The 21,007-nt window shown below is 48.2% G+C and overlaps 1 protein-coding gene across 4 annotated transcripts in view; it reads left to right on the forward strand.

Moving 5' to 3' along the window:
* The window catches only part of LOC146772936 (rho guanine nucleotide exchange factor 11-like), an 896,981-nt gene that overhangs the window by 805,815 nt on the left and 70,159 nt on the right, over positions 1-21,007 (forward strand). For all 4 annotated transcript variants that reach the window (XM_085639320.1, XM_085639323.1, XM_085639321.1 and 1 more), the window contains one exon: positions 17,674-18,108. In XM_085639320.1, the coding sequence (XP_085495446.1) occupies positions 17,674-18,108 (435 nt within the window). The remainder of the gene's footprint in view (positions 1-17,673; positions 18,109-21,007) is intronic.

Genomic DNA, 21,007 nt, shown 5'->3' on the forward strand with positions numbered 1-21,007 from the left:
TGATAACTTTTGTTCCCTAAAAAATGTTGTCAAACTGTCAAAAAAAGATACAACTAAGCCTAGTTCTTCATCCCTTGACAAGCCTTCGATCACCATATCCCCTCCCTCTGTCAAACTTATTGTGGCTCCAAAGGTCAGCACAGATATTGGTCCCCAAAAGGCATGGGACAATAACCATCTAACTTCTGGGGGGGCTGCCCGGATAAGTAATGTATCTGGGGTTAATTCCACTAAAGATTCCACGGGAGTGCGAGAAGCTGTATATCCAGTGACTCATGAAAATCTTATTACACCTCCCTTGGCTCACATCCATCTTCCCCCGGATTACCTTCCTTATGTAGTAGTGCTAACTGGTGTTCCCGAATTAAAGGGTGGGAAATCTGAATCCTTTCAGGAACTAAAAAATAAAGTGACTTTTTGGCTAAATAAAAACAGGCCCATTCCTAACTACATGAACGGGAAGATTTTATTTGTCCGAAGGGTCAGTTGGGTGGGTTCTAGACCAAAAGACGCTTTGGGTGACGCCATAATTGTTAATTTTAAAGATAGGCGCATTGCTAGTTTCATTTGTAACCCAGTGACTTGGCCGGGGATCAAGGTGCATGATTTAAACCATTTTTATAACCAGGTCCCTAACCTTGAGGGTAGAACTAGACAGGATTGGGTGGTAAGAGGAATGAGCTCTGGATCCACCACCCAAACCCCCGTCCATCACAGTGGCTTGAGTACACTAGATGATCTGGATTGACCGGGGACGAAAGGGTCTAATTTAAAAGCCCCCAGGGACGCCTTGGTAGTTGGAGTCGAGTTGGAGGGTGGACAAGATGTTGCTCACTTAGTTCCACCCTGGACGTTTATCCCGACTAGTGACCCCAATATAAATTTGTACAGGGGGAACCCGAGGTTGGTTGAAGTTGGTTCCAACATTACTTCCCAGGCTCCACTGTTTAGACCACGATCAGGTACATTAATCTCTTGGAATGTCGCTGGCCTGAAGGCTAAGATGGATTCTCCCGAATGGGTCGAATTCATAGGTAATTACGATTTTTGCCTTTTCCAGGAGACCTGGTCCATTGAGCCCTTGTTTCTCCTGGGCTATTTGAACTTTCATATTCCGTCAATCAAGGGTCATAAGGGCCGCCCTATGGGTGGACTAACTATCTGGGCTCGTCAGGATTTATTCCCTAAGGTTAGTGAGATAGCTACAGGATCCCCTGACATTCAACTGATTAGATTATTCTTGGACCCTACGGGTATACTTGACATTTATAACCTATACCTTAGAGGGACTAAGGGGGCAAGGTCACGGGTCTTGGAGATTCTGGATTCTCTTCTAGAAGAGCACTCAAGTGAGAGGGGAGTGATCATCGTGGGGGACCTGAATGTAACGTTCGAACCCCTCTTGGATCCGGATTCTGATAGGGGTTTTGACCCCGAGGAGGACCGCTTGTGGGGTATACCTGGATTGTCCCTTGCTCCAATTAAAAGATGGACAGAGGTGGTATTGCAGGTAAATGCCCTCTGTTACGAGAAAGGACTAAGGGCATTGAATGGTAGGACGCTGGGGGATAAGAATGGTGCTAACACTTTTGATAATGGTCCCTCCAAAAGTAGGATTGATTACGTACTTTGTTGTACGAAGCTATGGCAATCCATCAAAGATATGGTGGTTGAACCAAGAGTTGAGAGCGACCATAATCCCATTTGTGTAACACACCGGTGGTGGGGGAACACACAATTAGCAGAAGAGGTATCGATACTTGCGCCTCCTGAAATTGTCCCCTCTAATAATATGCGCAGACTTAACTGGCGAGAGGTTAAGACCAATGATAAGGTCATTGCTAGTATTGACACTGAGCTAGCTAGTGTAACGCTGAAACTAGAGGGTGCCATGGCCACTGAGGAAGATAGCGCTCAAGTCACTGGGCTTCATGAATCTTTCTTTGAGGGTTTACGTAGGCATTTTCTAAAACCATTGAAAAACGGTACAAAGGCCCCTCCTAAACGTTTACGCTTGTACGATGGCGAGTGTAGAAGGGCCAGAGTCGATTTAGCTGCAGCCCTTTCTAGACAAATCTACAAGAAATGTCTTGCCAGGCAAAAAAGAAATGGGATGAACTTTACTGGCAAGACTTGAAGAGTGCAAGTCACGCCAGAGACTCCAGACTGTTTTGGAATGTCATCAAATGGAATAGAGGAGGTTTGCCTGATAGACCATCAAACTATGTAACCCAAGAGGGTTGGTTAAAATTCTTTAAACCCCAATACGCATGTAATCTTTTGCACAATCCCCCTAGGGAGATATCTTATGTTTTTTTCTCCCAAGGCCCTTTCAGTGCTGATGACGTTTTAAAAGCCCTGGGATCCGTAGCTACTGGGCGTGCTCCAGGATTAGATGGGGTTCCATCTGATGTCTTTCTTTACAATAAAACTTGAATTGATGTTAGACTGGATTGAAGATAATAGGATTTTGTCAATTGTTCAGGCTGGTTTCCGCAAACTAACTAGCACAGTGGACCAGGTTTTTCGCTTTGTTCAACTCCACTGGAAGGTAGTCACCCTGGGTAAAGGTAGTCTCTACGTCGCTTTTGTGGACTTAAGAGCTGCCTTCGATCTAGTGCCCCGTTTGCGGCTGTGGGCAGTCCTTGAAAAGCTTGGGCTTCCCGTAGAAGTTTTGACCCTGGTTATGAGGTTACATGAGTCTAACTTCGCAAAAATACAGTGGGGAGGTCCTGGTGATGTTACCCCTGAGTTTCCGGTTGAGCGTGGTGTGCGCCAAGGATGTACCATGGCCCCCACGCTCTTCTCATTATACATCAATGGGATAGTTGAATGCATGCTTAGCGTTAATACCGATGCTCCAAAGCTGGCCGGGGTCACCACACCGATATTGATGTTTGCGGACGACACGCTCATTGTATCTAAAACCCTGAGTGGTCTGCAAAGAGCTTTGTTGGTGTTTGAAGACTTTTGTCTTGGCCATGGTTTGGAGGTAAACGTGGTCAAGACCAAACTCATGGTTTTTAATCCACATTCAAGTTATAGAGTGGGAATTTTTTTTATGAATGGTCAATGTAGGAAGGTGGATATCTGACTATGGGTACCCCCAACTTTTTGCCTAGTGTCTAGCTGGTTTTACGACTTAGTTGGCCTGAGATCCTGCCATTCAGGGTCTCAGGCTGTCTGCTCTCTCTTTAAAATGGACTCCATGTACCCTAGGTACATAACCAATTGGTAAGGATCACCTTATTGGACCCTGTACAGTGTACCCTAGGTACCCAGGGCATAGGTGTACCCTAGGCCTCCCAGGGGCTGCAGCATGTATTATGCCACCCCTGGTCTGGCCTTCCAATCAGACACAACTGGCTGATCACTCAGCTGGGGCAAGGTCGTGTAATCACCCCTTGCTTAGATATAGTATGCCTATATCTACCCTTATATATAGACACATGTGTACCTATCAGTCACTCCTATGGCAGGCCTTAACAATCCTGGAGGCAGAGTGCTTGGTAACATGTGAGATGGTGCTCTAGCATGAGCTGAGCCTGTCTGCAGCTTTCGGAACCATGTCCTTATAGCTGTTCTATGATATAGCCTACCATATACTCTTAAAGTGCCTTATAATCTTAAACGGTTATGGTAACTATGGTTTGGCTTTATCAAAACATGTCGTGTAAGGTGTCTAACACTTTGGAATAATACCCCCATACCATTTCTGGTGATGAGGATATTATTCCTCCCTTCTAGAGGGAGAGACATGTTAAAATCCTACTTTGCTGTTTAACTCTAACCAAAGCCTCAGCATCACAAAATGGATGCTGCTGCCACGACACAAGTCTGACCTCCTGCAGCTGGGAGTGATCCCAGCCAGGGAGGCCTGGACAATAGGTTTCCTGCTTGGGGAGGTGCTAGCACCTCCCCAGACAGCCTTTAGTGTATTGGGGCAGGGTGGGCTGAAAGGAATGAGACATGCCTGGGGCACACAAGGTGTTCCTTGCATAGTCCAGTTCAAACCGGCACTGGGGCACTCCAGCCCCAGCTCTGGCGCGAAACTGGACAAAGGGAAGTGGGTGTAACCACCCCCTCCCAGGTCCCACCCATAAGGCGTGACCTAGCAGGTATCCCAGCCCCCCAGATTAGTATAAGAGTGGGAGTTGGGCCTCAAGACTTTAGATTATCCTGAACCTGCAAAACTGAACAGAAACTCTGGACCTTCGACATTCGACGAAAGAAGAAGACTGAAGAATCTCCCTTGTAGCCAAGGAGTGGCTACCCTGTGCAAACAGGCACCATCAAGAGACTACCCTTTGCTTTGCCCACGTTCTACGAGGGACCGACTGCAGAGCCTGACCAGAGCCTTGACTTCCAGACTTCTCCGACCCTGATCCACATCCACAGCAAAGCTGAGATCCGTGGAGGCGACGAGCGACGTGGGACCGGCTACCTGGAAAAAGTGGCTAGTAACTTAAAGCGCAGCTTCTGAGGTACCCTCGAAGTTGTGCACCGGGGATTGAGAAGCCCCAACCCCAAGCACCATCTGCACCGAAGACCAGCCCCCCCACACTCCACGAGTCCTGCGTGGGGCCCTTCAGCATTTTCCTGCTTGCCGCGTTGCTTGCCCGCTGGCTAGTGGCCTTTGTGACGACGCACCCTGAAATCTTCTGCGCTGGTTTGGCTCCTCCAGACTGGCTCCCGCTTCTCTGCAAAGAAGAAGCACCCCAGACCTTCCTGGTCTGCACCAGAAGCAAGTCCTTCGTTCTTCGTGGGTTCCGCTTGCCAAGGCTTGGTGAGTCCTAGTCCAACTTCGACGCCGCCGACAGCAAGAGCCTTCGTGGGACAGCTCGCCTCCTGGTCCTGGTCGCCCTCGACGCTTCCTGGTCCTCCTGGCTGCAGCGACAAGCTTCACCTTCACCTGCAACTCTTCACGACATCGCCTGGTTCCTTCCTGGTTCCACGTGGTCACTGGCTAGTGACCTTGACTCTGTCCCTTCTGCTTGCAGGTTTCTTCTCTTCTTGATCCCAGCCTTGGGATCCACCGGACACTCTTCACTGACTGCCTGTCAGCATCTTTCTTCAGGCATCCATAGGAGTCGACGACGAAAACGACGCATCTTCACCCCTATGCACCCGCAGCCTGTGGGCTAGGTAACTTGGGTACTCCGGTGCTCATCAGGATAGTGACTATCCTAGTGTCTAGTTTTCAAGTCTCAACTTCCTAGCTACTCCGGAAGTGTCCTAAATCTACCGTTTCTAAAACTGTACTATTGCTATTGACTTCTACGCATTACGCGTGAGTGTTTCCACTCTGCACACGAATCCCGTGGGCCTCCCACTTCCTAACTAACGCTAGTGTAGTGTAGCCCCAGCGATTCCCTAGGCCTAGGCCTATTCTATTTCCGTGACAGTGGTTCTTATACCACTTACTTAGTATATGGTTTGCGTGGCCCCTAGGGCCTAACTGTATTACTTACCTGTGTGACTTAATGTATGCATAAATAAGACTGTGTTGTACTTACCTCTAATCTCATAAAGAGTGCTGAGGGTTTGCTTAGAATAAATACACTTTATTTTATATATATATCTGTTGTGGTGTCCTTTCATTTGGTATTCAAGGGATTATATATGGTATCACAGCTGGCTTCACATGCCATTCAGAGTTTAGCCTAAGACTGCTCTTGTCCATGCTACCACTAGGATAGCTGGTCTATAAGGTTGACTTTACAACCAATCACCATAAGGGTATTTGGACTGATATAAGGTGTACACTATAACTAGTGACATCATACATCAGGCCAACTTCTCACAGTCAACCGCTAGAAGAGGTTAATAACTTTGTTTACTTAGGTTTGCACGTAACAAACGACAACAAGTGGGGCAAGCATATCGAGATGTCCGCCATGAAATTTAGGCAGATTTCGGGAGCTCTATCAAGTGAGCACAAAAAATCTCTCACTAAACCCATTAAACCAGTGCTCCAAGTTTGAGGCAAAGGCCTTAAGTTCTGTATTGTACGGGGCTGAGCTATGGGGTTTTGAACGGTTAACTTCCTTAACTGTTGTTGAAAATAAATTCCTTCGCAGTATAACCGGCCTTCCACAGAGTACACCTTTGGTTCCCCTCAGATATGATCTAGGCAGGAAGGCCATCACGGACCTAGCAGAACTCCGTCCGGTTTTATACTGGCGGAGGCTCTGGACCACTCCCGAGCTTTCTCTATATGCCAATGGCCTCTTGGATGTCATAAAATCTGACAAGTTCCATAAGATCAGTTGGCTGAGGAATCTCCGTGAGACTTTGATAGATCTGGGTCTAGAGGGGTTGTGGAGGGACCCAGTGGCGGCCTTGTTCCCTTCCAAGAGATCGTTGGGAATGACCTACTGGGAACGAGTTGATTATCATGTATGGAGCAGAGCGAATTGCTCCAGGATGACCAGTTGGTACCTGGAGGCAAAAGCTTCTCCCGTTCTGGAATCCTTCTGGGACCTGATCGCCAAACCTGGCGATAGGAAACTGTACTTCCAATTAAGAGCCGGTTCCTTACCACTTAGGTCCCTTACAAGTAGATGATCCAGTGTTGGCGTGGAACTATGTCCTGCTTGCGGTCTGCAAGCTGAATCAGTCGCCCACTTTTTGTTTGTTTGTCCCGTATATGCTACCCCAAGAAGAGTCTGGTTGTCTCCAATGTGCAAAACCCTAGGTACAAGAAGCAGTACTGTTGCTCTAAGAATCTTACGCACAAGTACTCTACCGATTATCTCTATTGCTCTAGCTAAGTATTTGGGCTGGGCATGGTTTTTAAGAAAGAAGATCCCTAAGCACATTCCGGTAGTATCCCTATGAAGTCATGTTAAGTAGGATTGTGGGTCTTTTACAACTGCTGTTTCCCATTCTTCTCTTTGTATATGTTGTTTTTTCAACATTTAGCTCATTTTCTAGTCTTATCATTGTCTAATGTTTTTTTTTAACAAATCTTTTAAATATTTATTGATGGATTTCAAGTATTTTATACGGTATGCATTGCTTGTTTTTTTTTCTTTGTGTTTTTTTGTTTGTGTCTTTTATGATATTTTATTATCGAATAAAGACTATGATGATGATGATGGTTATATGCAGGGGCTTGTGGGGATGCACGTGACTCATCAACTTGCTCATTTTGGCCTTGGAAGAAGATGAAATGATTTCATCGAAACGCGTCGGCCAGGAGAACAAAAGTACGGAAGGGGAAGCTGCATGATTTTCACAATAAAGAAATGTTTCTCACCTTGACGGAGTGCGGCCTTAATTGCTGGAGCAATTCTTGATGACATATATATATATGTATGTATATATCTGAAAGAGACACGTTAGTGATAGATTCCTTACCTTAGAATTACCCCCAGGCTTCAGACTGGATCCGGAAAGTTTTCGTCAGCAGTACCTCTGAGGGTCGGAAAGTGGCGTTGCTCGACGTCCGTCATAGGCGTCGTGTTTTCTGGGATGACATTGCGGCAGCTACTTAGACACCGCTCTCGCGCGCTGACATCAGTTCTTTCTTTTTCCGCGTCAGCAAGCTCAGATCTGGAGAGAGCGGAACCCCCAGTCCATTTTTAACTGAATTTTTTGGGACTTGTCTCTGTCTTTTTGGAGTCTATCGACTCCTGGTGCTGTAGGGATGCCCGGTTCCAAATATTGCGAAGTTTGTCCCCGCATGATGTCGGTAACAGACCCGCACTGCGAGTGTCTGTACTGGCTGGGGCGCGACCACGACCCCACGTCGTGCCCCGACTGCCAGGCCACGGCTCCGAAAACTCTGCGGGAGCAGTCCCGAAAGTTGCTTGAGGCCCTGGAGTCGGCTCCGCGCCGTTGAAGGTCCCGGTCCCGTGGGAGGTCGAGGGACCGGTCGCGGAGCTGCCACCATCGTTTGAAGTCTTCGCACTCTGGGTCAGGTAAGGTGAAGTCGAAGAAGCGCCGTCGCTCTTCGCCGAGCCTGTCGCGCGACATGGCTGAGGGTGCAGGTAGTGCCTACGCAGTTGCCGATGGCCTACCGCCTTTCCCGGGTCCGTCTGTGACTCCAGCCCAGCTGCAGGACTTTTTGTCAGCCACGGCTCGCCTCTTTGGGCCGTCGGACCCCGCCGGCGCGCCTTTGGGCCCCGCGGGTTCGACTGGGGGTCCTCGCCCTTCTTCGTCGATGGCTCCGACGTCGTTGACGGCTCTGGCCTCGACGCCGCGAGACCCCCATGGATCCATGCATGGATCTCAGCCAACGTCTGTTGACCTCAAATGACCTGCACCGACGTCCACGGCACCGCTGCCAGCGTCGGGCGGCCCCCTGGCCAATGTCGTCCCTGGCATCCACTCCAACATGAAGACGGTGTCGGACCGGTTTCCATCGACGCCGATTCCGACGTCGATGGGAAATTTTTGTCCCTTTCTCCATCCTCCTCCTCCTTTCCCGCCTGCCCAGGAGGTTACGGAGGACTGGGAGGTGTCTGAAGACCCTCTCGCAGCCCAATGCGAGTTAGACCCGGACTGTGCAGAGGATTTGGAGGACGCAGATGGCCTGGATTTTTTTCCAGAACCTGGCGCACTGTCTCCTTCTACCGTGGCTACGGAGGAGGGTGGTTATTATTCAGTAGTGTTGTGTAGGGCAGCCGAGGTTCTCCACCTCGAGCTCCCTACAGTGGCCGTCGGGACTAACCTCCTAACAGAAGTGCTTCGGCCAGTGGCTTCCTCTGCGGAGCCGCTGCTGCCCTTTAATGACGCACTCCAAGACGTTCTTTTGGACACCTGGCCCAGGCCCAACACAGGGGCTCCTGTGGATAGGAATGTGGTCCAATGCCATCGCCCGGCCCCAGGCGACCCCATTTTTCTCTCCTAGCACCCTACCCCTGAGAGCTTGGTTGTCCAAGCCTCTGCGTCCCCGAGCGCCTTCCCTTCCGCACCTCCGGACAGGGAATCCAAGAAACTGGAGCAGTTTGGGAAGAAGATTTTCTCTTCCGCCAGTTCAGGTTTGCGGTCTGTGAACACTGCATGCCTCTTGGGCTGTTATTCCCACTCTGTGTGGGATACGGAGGAGGCCCGGACAGTGCTCTCCCAAGGTATTGCTGAAGGGAGTGTTGCAGCCAAGTTCACGATTCGTTGTGGCCTTGACACCGCTGACTCGCTGGGCAGAGCGATTTCCACAGCAGCAGTGGCGCTACGCCGTCACGCCTGGCTGAGGACAACTGGCTTTTCAGTGGATGTCCAGAACACTCTGATGGACATGCCTTTTGATGGCACTCGCCTTTTTGGAGACAAGGCAGATGGTGTGTTGGAGCGCATTAAGGACTCGCGGGCTACAGCCAAGTCCCTGGGCCTTTCGGCCACGCACACTCCTTTGGCTTCTGCTTTTCGCTCCTTTCGTGGCCACGGAAGAGGCACACAAACATGTTTGTTTCAGAGCCACAGGCCTGTGCAGCAACAGTCTCAGCACAGCCACGGACGTGGGACCCGCCGAGGTGGGTCACGGGGCCAGCGGGCGGGTCAGTCCACCACCACCCCTGCCACCACTGCCTCCAAACCTTCCTAGTCTGGTATTTCAGGCCCATCAAACAATAGTGGGCAGTAGGATTCGCCATCACCTCCCCCACTGGCGCCCCATCACTTCGGACAGGTGGGTTTTGCAGATAGTCCGAAGGGGCTACTCCCTCCCCTTCGAGACTACCCCTCCAGCCATGCCACCTCAGTTCCACCAAATATCGGGAGATCACTTGACACTTCTCCAGCAGGAAGTTGCGGCCCTCTTGGCCAAGGGGGCCATCAAACATGTTCCGATGCCAGAAGTGGTTCGTGGTTGTTATTCCCACTACTTCCTGGTTCCAAAGAAGGACAAGGGCCTGCGTCCTATCTTAGACCTTTGGCACGTCAGTCGCTTCCTTCGGAAGGAGAAGTTCAAGATGCTCACACTTGCTCAGGTGTTGTCTACCCTAGACCCGCAAGACTGGATGGTAGCGTTGGACTTGCAGGATGCTTACTTTCATATCCCCGTCCTGCCGGCCCACCGGCGTTATCTGCGGTTGACGGTAGGCCACAAGCACTGTTCACGAAAGTGATGGCGGTGGTCGCAGCTCTTCTGCGCAGATCAGAGGTTTCAGTCTTCCCCTATCTCGACGACTGGCTTTTGAAGGTGGGATCGCCCCAGGCAGTCGTCTCCCACCTCCAGACTACGGCCGACCTCCTGCATTTGCTGGGGTTCTCTATCAACGTGCTGAAGTTGCACCTGATTGCCTTTCAGAAGCTCCTCTTTATCGGAGCGGTTCTGGACACGGTGCAGTTTCAGGTTTATCCTCCCGAATAGCGAATCCGGGACATTCAGGCTATGATTCTGATCTTTTGGTCCTTGTCCTGGGTTTCGGTCAGGATGACCCTGTGGCTGCTGGGCCTCATGGCCTCCTGCATCCTACTGACAAATCATGCCAGATGGCATATGTGGGCTCTGCAGTGGGACCTGACGTTCCAGTTGGCGCAACATCAGGGGAACCTGTCCGAGTACGTCCAGATCTCGGAGGCCACTGCACGACAATTGCAGTGGTGGCTCACGAATCAGCATTGGGTCAGTGGCAGATCACTCTCCTTTCCCCAACCGGAGCACACAGTGGTGACGGATGCGTCCCTCCTGGGATGGGGAAGCCACATGGGAGAGGCAGAGATCAGAGGCCTCTGGTCTCCCGCGTTGTCCAAACTCCATATCAGCCTTCTGGAGCTCCGGGCGATCCTACTTGCACTGAAGCATTCCTTCCCTCTGTCAAGGGGAGAGTAGTGCAGGTGTTCACAGATAACACCACCGCCATGTGGTACTGCAACAAGCAAGGTGGGGTGGGGTCTTGGACCCTATGTCAGGAGGCTCTGCGTCTCTGGACATGGCTGGAACATCAAGGCATTTCCTTGGTGGTTCAACACTTGGCAGGTTCTTTGAACGCCAGGGCGGACAAACTCAGCCGTGCATAATGGGTTACGAATGGCGTCTACACTCGGAGGGGGCGCAAGGTCTCTTTCAACAGTGGGGAGAGCCTTGGTTAGATCTATTCGCCACCGAAGAGAACGCGCAATGTCTGCAGTTCTGCACATTGGAATTTCCAAGGCGGGACTCGCTCAGCGGCACTTTTCATCACGAGTGGAGTTTGCAGTCTATTGTACTCCTTTCCGCCTATACCACTTCTACCCAGAGTGCTGAAGAAGATCAGGCGCGACCGTGCCCATGTCATTCTTGTGGCCCTTGTCTGGGTTTGAAGAGTTTGGTATCCCGAGCTACTCAGTCTGAGCGTGGATTCCTTGATCCGACTGCCTCTTCGGGAGAATCGTCTGTCGCAGCAGCAGGGGACGGTCCTCCACCTGAACCTGTCCACCCTCCACCTCCTTGCGTGGAGATTGAGCGGCGACAGTTGATTCCATTTGAATTGCCTCCTGAAGTCTGTGATGTCATTCTGGCAGCCAGGTGTCCCTCCACTAAATCGGTATACTCCTGCAGGTGGAACAAATTTGTGGCATGGTGCACAGCAAAGGCTGTGGATCCTCTTTCTGCCCCTCTTTCAGAAGTCCTTTTGTTCCTTCTTTCTTTGGCCCAGCAGGGCTCTGCTCTGGGCACTATTAAGGGCTGCCTTTCTGCAATTTCGGCCTTTCTCAGCCTCCCTGGTCAGCCCTCTCTTTTCAAATCCCCTGTTGTAAATAGATTTCTGAAAGGCATTACTCACCTTTTCCCTCCTATTCCTTTTGTGATTCCGCAGTGTGACTTGAATCTGGTTCTTACCTATTTGATGTGCACTCCCTTTGAGCCGCTTCACAACTGTCCTCTTCGTTTACTAACCTTAAAGATTGTTTTCCTGGTTGCCATCACCTCCGCTAGGCGCGTGAGTGAGCTCCAGGCTCTTTCCTGTAAACCTCCCTTTCTGTCTGTTCATCCGGACTAGGTTGTGCTCTGCACTCGTCCTTCCTTTTTGCCACAGGTTGTTACCGCCTTCCATATCGGGCAAACTATGACCTTGCCCACTTTCTTTCCGCTTCCGCACTCTTCCAGAGAGAAAGAGAGGCTCCACCGTCTGGACCCAAAACGTGTGCTCTCATTTTACCTGAATTGCACACAACCGTTCCGGGTGGATGACCAGCTCTTTGTTGGCTACGTAGGCACCAAGAAAGGCCGGGCTGTACACAAGAGAACTATCTCCCGCTGGGTTGTCTTGTGTATAAAAGCCTGTTATTCTCTGGCTAAAAAGGAGCCACCGGTGGGGCTGCGCACCTTTTCTACCAGGGCAACAGCAGCTACTACTGCATTGGGACGTGGTGTCCCCCTGCAAGACATCTGTCAGGCAGCCGCGTGGGCCTCGCTGCACTCTTTTACTAAGCATTATTGCCTTGACAGCCAGGTCTGTAGAGACGGCTTCTTTGGCCGTACTGTTCTCCGTGACTTTCTGGTGTGATCTTGGTTTGCAGACCCACCACCGGGGTTGGTATTGCTGGGGTATCTATTCTAAGGTAAGGAATCTATCACTAACGTGTCTCTTTCAGATGCGCAAGTTACTTACCTTCGGTAACGATATATCTGTAAGAGACATTAGTTAGTGATAGATTCCTTACCGTCCCACCCATCCTCCCTGTTCTGCGAACTGATTTCTTGGGGTAAGGTCATCCCTTTCAGGGCCCTAGTTTCAATGCACCAGCGGTCAGTATCTTGCATTGCCTCTGCGTTCCTGGCACGGAAAGTCGTGTACAGAACTAGCGCCCGCGCGCGAGGGCGGCGTCTAAGTAGCCTCCGGGACGTCATCCCGGCGATCACGACACCTACGACGGACGCGGAGCCGCACAATGCCACCTTCCGACGTGCAAGGGTACTGCCGACGATAATTTTCCGGATCCAGTCTGACGCCTGGGGGTAATTCTAAGGTAAGGAATCTATCACTAACTAATGTCTCTTACTGATATATCGTTACCGAAGGTAAGTAACTTGTGCGTATGTATGTATGTATATATATATATTTCCATGGTTGCCCGTTAGATGGGGATCGCTCCCTCATCTGCCTGGTAGGAGTTTTTCTTCTGGATATTCCATTGGGTGCTTCAAGAATACTCAGATACTCCGTTAGGTGATTCTGGTATGCTCATTAATACCTCCTTCTTGTCTAGGTCTAATTGGTATGCGCTTTTGGACAAGCGCACTCGTTCATGTTTACCCTTTGGAAGTATGTGCCTGTTGAGATTCTTCAAACAGGCAATGTTGTATTGTGCTCTGGCCCCATTCTGTTTTTGGTGGGGTTTGCCCCCACCCCCCTTCTCTTTTTACCTCTTCCTTGGTTGGTACTCGGGGCGTTGTCGGTGTACCTTGAGCGTGGTATATATTTTCGGACTGCAGCATGCATTACCTGCATAGGTGTATTGCTAAGGCAGTGTCCAGTTTTTCATATGTCCATTTATGCCTTTGGATATGTTTTGTTACGCGGGACTTTCGGTCCCGTGGTGTTCTCCCTTTAAGTCAAAAAAAAAAAAAAAGAAGTGATGGGAAGATAAGGGAGAGAAGGACACAGAACAAAGCGTTCTCCATGTTAGAACTCCTTCATTTGCTGTCTGCTTCGTTTATCTAGGGCCTTACCCTCCTTTGCTTAAGGGTGTTTGTGTCTGGTGGCCCTTCTTCTATTGTTCTTATCAGGGCAAGAGCCTCATGTGTTCTTTCATACCCATTGTTAGTGTACTTGTTGTTTACATAAAACATCCTGACTGTTGTCCAGAGATTTTGTGTAGGATTTCGCCCCCTTTTTTTTCCCCAGATTCTGTTTTTACTTGCCTTGATTGCCTGAGCCTCTTCTTGGGCCAGGCGCTGTTGCCAAGAGGCAGAGTCCAGTACTATTGATGTATCACTTTCCACCCTGGTGGTGGAGACTTTATTCATTTAGTTGTGCTTGGATGGATTTGCACTATTTCTTTATATCTTAGTTTCTTCTTTGCACTTAGTGGCTTGTTTTGGCCCCTCTAGTGGCCTCGTTCTTTGACCTAAGATAGAGGCCATCCTCCTGTTAGTTGGTCTGGTGGCTCAGTCCTCTATTGTACATATTGCAGACTCCTCTACTCCTTCTAGTGGTTATGTACCCATGTTCTATCGGACCAATTAGCCTTTGTTTAATTGGATCATGCCTTTCTTCCTCGGAGTTGGGTTACAACGGGTGTCTGTATTTAGGTACCACTATGCCTGAGGAAACATGCTCCTTACTCTTGGTGCATATTCCTTGCTTGCGTTTTCATTGTGGTTGTTACCTTCTTTAGAAGAGAGCTCTCTCTCTCACTTCTGTATCATTTCCCACTGAGGTGTGGCCGATCTTATTCTCGGTCAGCCGGTCCTCCTGGATTTATTGTGGGATTGATCCGCAGACCTTCCTCCTGGAGATTAAGGCTATAGTAACTTAATTCACAAGTTAAGAAATCTGAACTAGGTGTCTCTATCAGATGAACAAGTTTCTTATCTTCTGTAACAATGTATCTAGCAAAGGCATAGGTTACCCGCAGATTCCTTAACGCCCCACTCTGCAAATGACCTTTAGGTTTGATTTTGGTGTTTTTAGTTCACTTACTTCCTGATTCAATAACCTTTGGTGTGGAAGTGTTCCTCCCCCCTTTTTTTCCTTATTTTGCTTGTGTTGAGGTGGGGTTCTCCACCCTTTCCTCTTGATATGTGGTCAGAGAAGTTCCATCTTTCCCTTCAGGTATAGGGTTAAGGGAGTAGGAAGTGTTGTTCTTGTAAATTGTGTCATGCGCCTCTGCACACTGTCCTACTTGGTTTGTCCTTCATTGACTTTTTGTCCTTTTCCTCGAGGGTCTTTTCTAGATTTATCTTACCCTTCATTTCCCTTTTTTGTTGTTCTAAAAAGTTGTTTCCCCCCCCCCCCCTCTTTTTAGCACACTGTTTCCACAGCCAGTTTCTATGTGTCTCCACGTTTGAAAGTTTCACAGAAGAAGCTGACGTCAGTGCACCGGAGGGGACTTAAATGGCTCCACTGACGTCATCCGGAGTCGGCGTCGTATGGACGGAGCCATGCAGCACCCATATATCCCCCCTCCAAGAGTTTACATGGCACACATCCCTGTGTCCCATGCCTACAATCCATTGCCCTGGCATAGGTAAGCCACTCCTCTAGCAGGGTGCACTATATTGGTGGTGAGGGTACAGGTGCATGAGCCCTGTACCCCTACAGTGTCTAAGTCAATTCTTGGACATTGTAAGTGCAGTAAATGTCATAGAGAGTATAAGGTATGGGAATTTGTCATTGCAAACTCCAAAGTACCATAATGGCTTTACTGGAAACTGGGAAGTTTTGTATCAAACTTCTCAGAACATTAAACCCACACTGATGAGAGTGTGGGAGTTAACGAAAAATGCACTCAGAGGGCATCTTAGAGATGCCCCCTGAAAAACGACCTAACTCTAGTGTCCTGTCTGAGTGGCTGCTTGCCTGCTGCCACCACCAGACATGTTTCTGGACCCCTGGGTCAAGAGCCTACCGCTCTCTGGGTCCTGAAACGAAGCACATCCTCGGACAAGGTGCCATGCCTCCTCCCCCAGGATGGGCAGGGTCCACGAAGGGGACTCTTCAAAGCCTTTGTGAGCTACTCCAGCCATTTACTGCTCCCAGCAGCTGGCCCCCACTGGTTCTGACCCCAACTTTGGTCGGGAGACTCGGCGGGAAAACCAAGTTAGGAGGAGAGGTTTGCCCACCCCACCCCTCAGGTGGGTGAAGCAAGGTGAAGCACAACTCTGTCTCCACCATCTTGCAGATGGGGGGACTCAGCCAACCATAGTGAGGCTTATGCCCCGCTCCCACTGGAGGGTGTCATAATAGGGGTTGTACCCACCCCAAGGAAGGGACCCATCGGTCCCGACCTGTACTTACCTGTAACGCCCCTAGGTTTAGTATTAAGGGGCAACCCTTGCCTCCTCGGGCAAGAATAGAGAAGAAGAAGGACCGAAGAACCTTTCCTTAAAGAAGAAGAGGACACCAACTAACTTGGCCCCAGCCCTACTGGCCTGTTCTGACCTTGACGGACTACAGCGAAATCCCGGTGTGTCCTGCAGCCAGCAGCCCCCCAGAACCGGGAGGACCTGCCCAGCCTTCCCTAACCAGACTTTGTCTCCAGTGAGCACTGATTTGCTCACCCACAGACTCTTGCTGTGGCAAATCCTGCGAGTCTGCACCCGACGCCCACGGCCCGAGTGGCCCAACAACAAGAGGAGGTTTCCCCGGCAATCCTGACCTAGGAACTGGTGATCCCTGACCTACCTCAAGTCTCTAGCCGACGCCTGCAGGCCCTTTCTGGAGGATCCCCCTACGTGACTGGAGCTAGTAAGAGAAACCCGACACCAAAAGGCACCCCTGCACCCAACGTCCCACGGCCTTGGGTGGGCCAGCCAATGGTGTCCTGGCATCCCAAGACATTCCAACTTACCTCTCCAACTGGTGGTCGCCTCCAGAAGATCTTCATCCCCGCGACTGCAGTGTTAGTTGCAACCGAAGAATCCCTATTGAAACCAACTGGGCACCTGACGCCAAAACAGGCACCTGATTCCCCTGTGCTGCTGTGGGTGCACCTTGTGTGCTAAACTGGATCCCCTTTGCCGTGAGACTAAAACCAGGAGCTTTGCTCCCACAATCTTGTGGCCTGCTCGTGAGCAGCCACCAACCGGAGGCCCCTATCCACCATTAGATAACATTGGGCTCCCGCACTGTGCATCTGGCTCCTCTAGTGCAGCTGGGGGTGCTTTAAGAGTGCATCCTTGACCCTGGGTGGAGGGGGGGAGGGGGACCCTGGTTCTAACTCCCAAAAAACCAACTCCCAAACCTAAGTACTTACCGTTGAGTCAATAACATTGTTTTCTCATAGGACTGAATTGACTGCTTTCTTATGAAGATTGTTCTAAGCGTGGAGTTGAATTGTATGAAACCTTAAACTGGATATTTACAAAAACAAATTTACTTACCTTTTATTTGGGAAATGTCCCAGTGTGATATCTAGGCATATCGCAGTGAGTAGAAAAAGTAACTTGAAAAGGAATCTGAAAAGTAACAAACACAGTAATCTTCAAAGTAATTAAAATGTAATTTTGACTTACCTGTAAACAACCCGGTTGCATTCAACTGCATTCAAACTGTATTTACCTGCATTATTCTTGCAAAGTATTATTACACTCACCAGTGCCTGGCTTGGTTCTAGAAAATAAAATACAACTAAATAATATTTTTATACAAACAAATTGGTCTAAGTTCAGTCTGAGTGTGCAACATCATTTCTCGCACGTGTATACAATACATTCTTAACACTACCCTCTGATAAAGCCTTACTGCTCGTCCACACTACCACAAATAGAGAGTAAGGTATTATCTACTTTTACCTCTACCTACCTTTGGGCTTCCACTGGACTCTGTGCACACTATACCTTACATTGGTATAATATATACAGAGCCAGCTTCCTACAGCGACTAGACTCTCTCTATCAGATACCTTGTTACTGAAGGTAAGTAACTTGTTCTTAGTATTCACTTGATCCTGTCTGACAATTCATATGACCTAAACCTCATTTTTCTCAAGTATTTATAAGTAGCATTGGTGTAAAACAGAATAATAACTATAACTTGTGTTTGATAGTTGAAGAAAAACTCACATGGTCCATTTTTCTTACAGTTATGAGTCTACGGCATTTAATTCTGTGGAACCTTTCACCACACAGTGACTGTGACTTTGGGAGGGATTTGGAACTCGCATCTGAGGATGACCTGACCCCCACTCCCTCTCTGGTTGGAGGGAAGGGGCACCCATGTGACACTGTGACAGTCCCTCAGGATACACGGTTAAAGACTGGAGATGGGTGTTACCCAGCTGGGGCTGGAGCTTTCACCACAGGACATTCAGAGAGCAGCTCTGAGAGCCGCAGGACTCCTAAAGATACTGTAGATTGCCTTAGCTTCAGAGACATGAACAATACGGGTTTGGGAAGGCAGCAGTGCCAGCAACAAGAGAGAATCAACCAGCATCTGGAGTCTCAACCACTGGAAGCACAGGTACTCTTGGAGGAGCGGTGTTCGCATGGACGAGGCAGCTTTAAAGTGGTGCGAAAAGGTAACACACAAAATTATGCTTGGTGTTCTTCATACTCGATTTCTAATTTTGTAAGCAACAATGACTCTTATGCTTTTGGATCAAGGATAGAAATGGTCTATACGTTTTGCTTCCAAAGTGGTTTTTGCTCTTAAATGTTGGATATTAATTGTTGTTTGGTCGTGAATTTTGGGAGATAGAACAATGTATTTAAGGCATCCTTATATTGGTAAGGTGTAATCGCTCAATCAGAACTGTTTCTTTGATCAGCTTCAAGGCTGAGATGTCTGTGGCACACTGTGAAAATGTGACTGTGAGGTGTTCACAAGCTAACTCTAATCCGATAGTGAGCTAGAATAAGAAGTTATTTTTTTATTATTTGTTTGACTCGAGTTTGCTGCTTGATATTTATTTAAAAAGGCTTACTTTGGCTGGCAGCCATTATGAAGGGCTTGCTCTGCAGAGGATAGAGTTATCGTGTTAACTGTTTGGGTTATCGCTGCCTTCTATAATGAATTAGAGTTGTAATTAATGATTGATCGCCTATCACCCAGAGACAGGTTTAGAGCAGCTGCACTCTGTACAGAGCTATAGGAACGTTTGAAAATTGTGCTTTTTTATGGTTTAAACTATACTGGAAAAGAGAAAGTTCTCCAAATGTTTTGCTGACCCTATAGTACACCTTCTAGCAAAGTTTGCAAACTTGTTCTTGCTTTTACAGTATGTTACATGAAATATATTTCTTGAACACAGTAATTCCTCCAGGATTCATGGCTGTCACCAAATAAACACGCTGTGGGACGGTTGACTAGATGCTTATGTTGTAAACAACCATATCTTCCGATGGACTAGTGCAGATGATTCATCAGTTTGCCTGTGTCTGCATTCGTCTTTGTACGTTGAAAAGAGATTTGGAGGAGGTTTTTCAGTAATGAGAGGGACTAGTACAACATTTATATCCTTGGACAGAACTGCAGGATCAATTTGGTGAAGAACTGTGTGTGTCATATAGACAGAGTGAATATCTGTATGCTTCAATTCACTGGAATCGGTGATAACAGGGCAGAAAAATAAAGTAGTTTCATGTCCGTATGCCGATCTGGACAGTGTGATTCTGGACACTTTGCTGATATAAGATTAAGTACTGCAGAGGCACCAGGTACACGCTGTTGTAATTAACAATCTTCAAGGAATAGTGAACTCACCAACATGGCTCTATGTGATTCTGAAACCGATACAAATTATAATCAAAACTTAGAGCATTCAGCATTTAATAACAGCCCTGAGTGTTGGAACATCACGTTCTACTCTGTGGTGAATCTGAACGGGGAATTAGCATGTGGAAGAATCCACAAAGGCGTACATGAGTAAAAGTCTTACTTTTAACTGTGATGTTCCCACCACAGAGCAATACCTGGGGTGGAGACAGTTGGATAAGTGTCTTGCATCAAATTTTGAATACTGTGCCACATTTACAGATCGCAGGACTGGCACTGTATTGTTTTTCATCATGCCTCAATAGGAATGGGGGGGGTGCTTGGGGTGCCATCTATACAGAAGATGAATTGCTATCTGCATGTTGCAATGGCATTAACCCTGTGAATAAAACTGCAGCTAAAATAACTCTGGTAGGACCCCATGTCAGTATGCTACAATCAACATGAGGAAGTGGTATGAGTTTCCTTATTTAATCTGAATTAGGATCTATCCTCCCAATTATGAAGCATATGCCCTTAGAGCAACCTAGTCCCTTTAAAAGACTAATTCTTTACCAAATCCTATTTGGATGGTGTAGAAAAATGGCTCTTTTTGCATATTCCCACCCATTTTTTGGAACTTATGCTTCTGTTTTTATTAGATTCTTTGCACTGGCCCCAGTGCATATTCTCTGACTCCTAAAACATTTTTAAATTCGTTATACTCCTAGTTGGCATATTTAACTTAAATTTAAATCCTTAATATACCAAGTGTACCTAGGGTGTGTAATTTAAATGTCACAGGTGAACTGCATTGCAAATTGTGCCATCCAATACAGTGACTGCGTACACATGACTGCAGGCCTAGCACGTTTTGCCTGGCTGTGTAGTTTCAAACTGCAAAGTTAGCCTGTCAAAATCACACCTTTTGACAGGATGAAACCTTTTTTAATTATTAACAAGCGACCCCTAGGTACGCCCTACTGCCCTAAAGGCAGGGTGCATGGTATATAAAAGTTGTAAAGGTTAAATGCTAAGCATGTTCTTTCTGTGAAAAGTCTGCAAAAGCTATTTTCACTTTAGCAGAGTTAGCTGTCCGATAGGAAAGCATTGGGATACAATCTTTAATTGAACAATTTTATCTCCGGCTAGGAAACGGCTACACAGTTCATTATTGGACTATTGGAAAAATTACTTCAAGCCCAATTCACTAGTGAAGTCGGATTTGTAATTAATATTTTGGAAATGATACCTTTAGAAAGCTACATTTTTCATGCCTAAAGCCTCTGCAGGGCCATTTGCATGAGCACCAGCTATCAAAGTTTCAGCGCTCTGTCCATCATCTCCTTGTGTTTGCTTTGTTCGCCCTAAGTTGGCAGGGTATGCCCAGATGTGGGTCCCTTGATCACTTTGCCACTGGATTCAAGATGCCTGGCTGATGAAGGGTGTTACCCAGAAACCAGTCCCAGGATGCTTGCTTCCGGTTCAGGGAAGACCTGGCATGGCAGTTCGGGTTGGACTGTTCCCATGAGGCACATGGTCAAGACTGATTTGCATATAGCAGGGTCTGAACTGAGGTGGCGAAGTGAGCTAAAGAATGATGATGAATTCAACCCAGATCTGTGACTGGGGGAAAGTGTCTGAAAAGTTTCAGCGCTCCGTCCATCATCTCCTTGTCTTTGCACCATCTATCAACTGACAACTGAATAGCTTCCTTGATGAAG

Source organism: Triturus cristatus, chromosome 12, assembly GCF_964204655.1.
Source record: "Triturus cristatus chromosome 12, aTriCri1.1, whole genome shotgun sequence".
Lineage (NCBI taxonomy): Eukaryota > Metazoa > Chordata > Amphibia > Caudata > Salamandridae > Triturus > Triturus cristatus.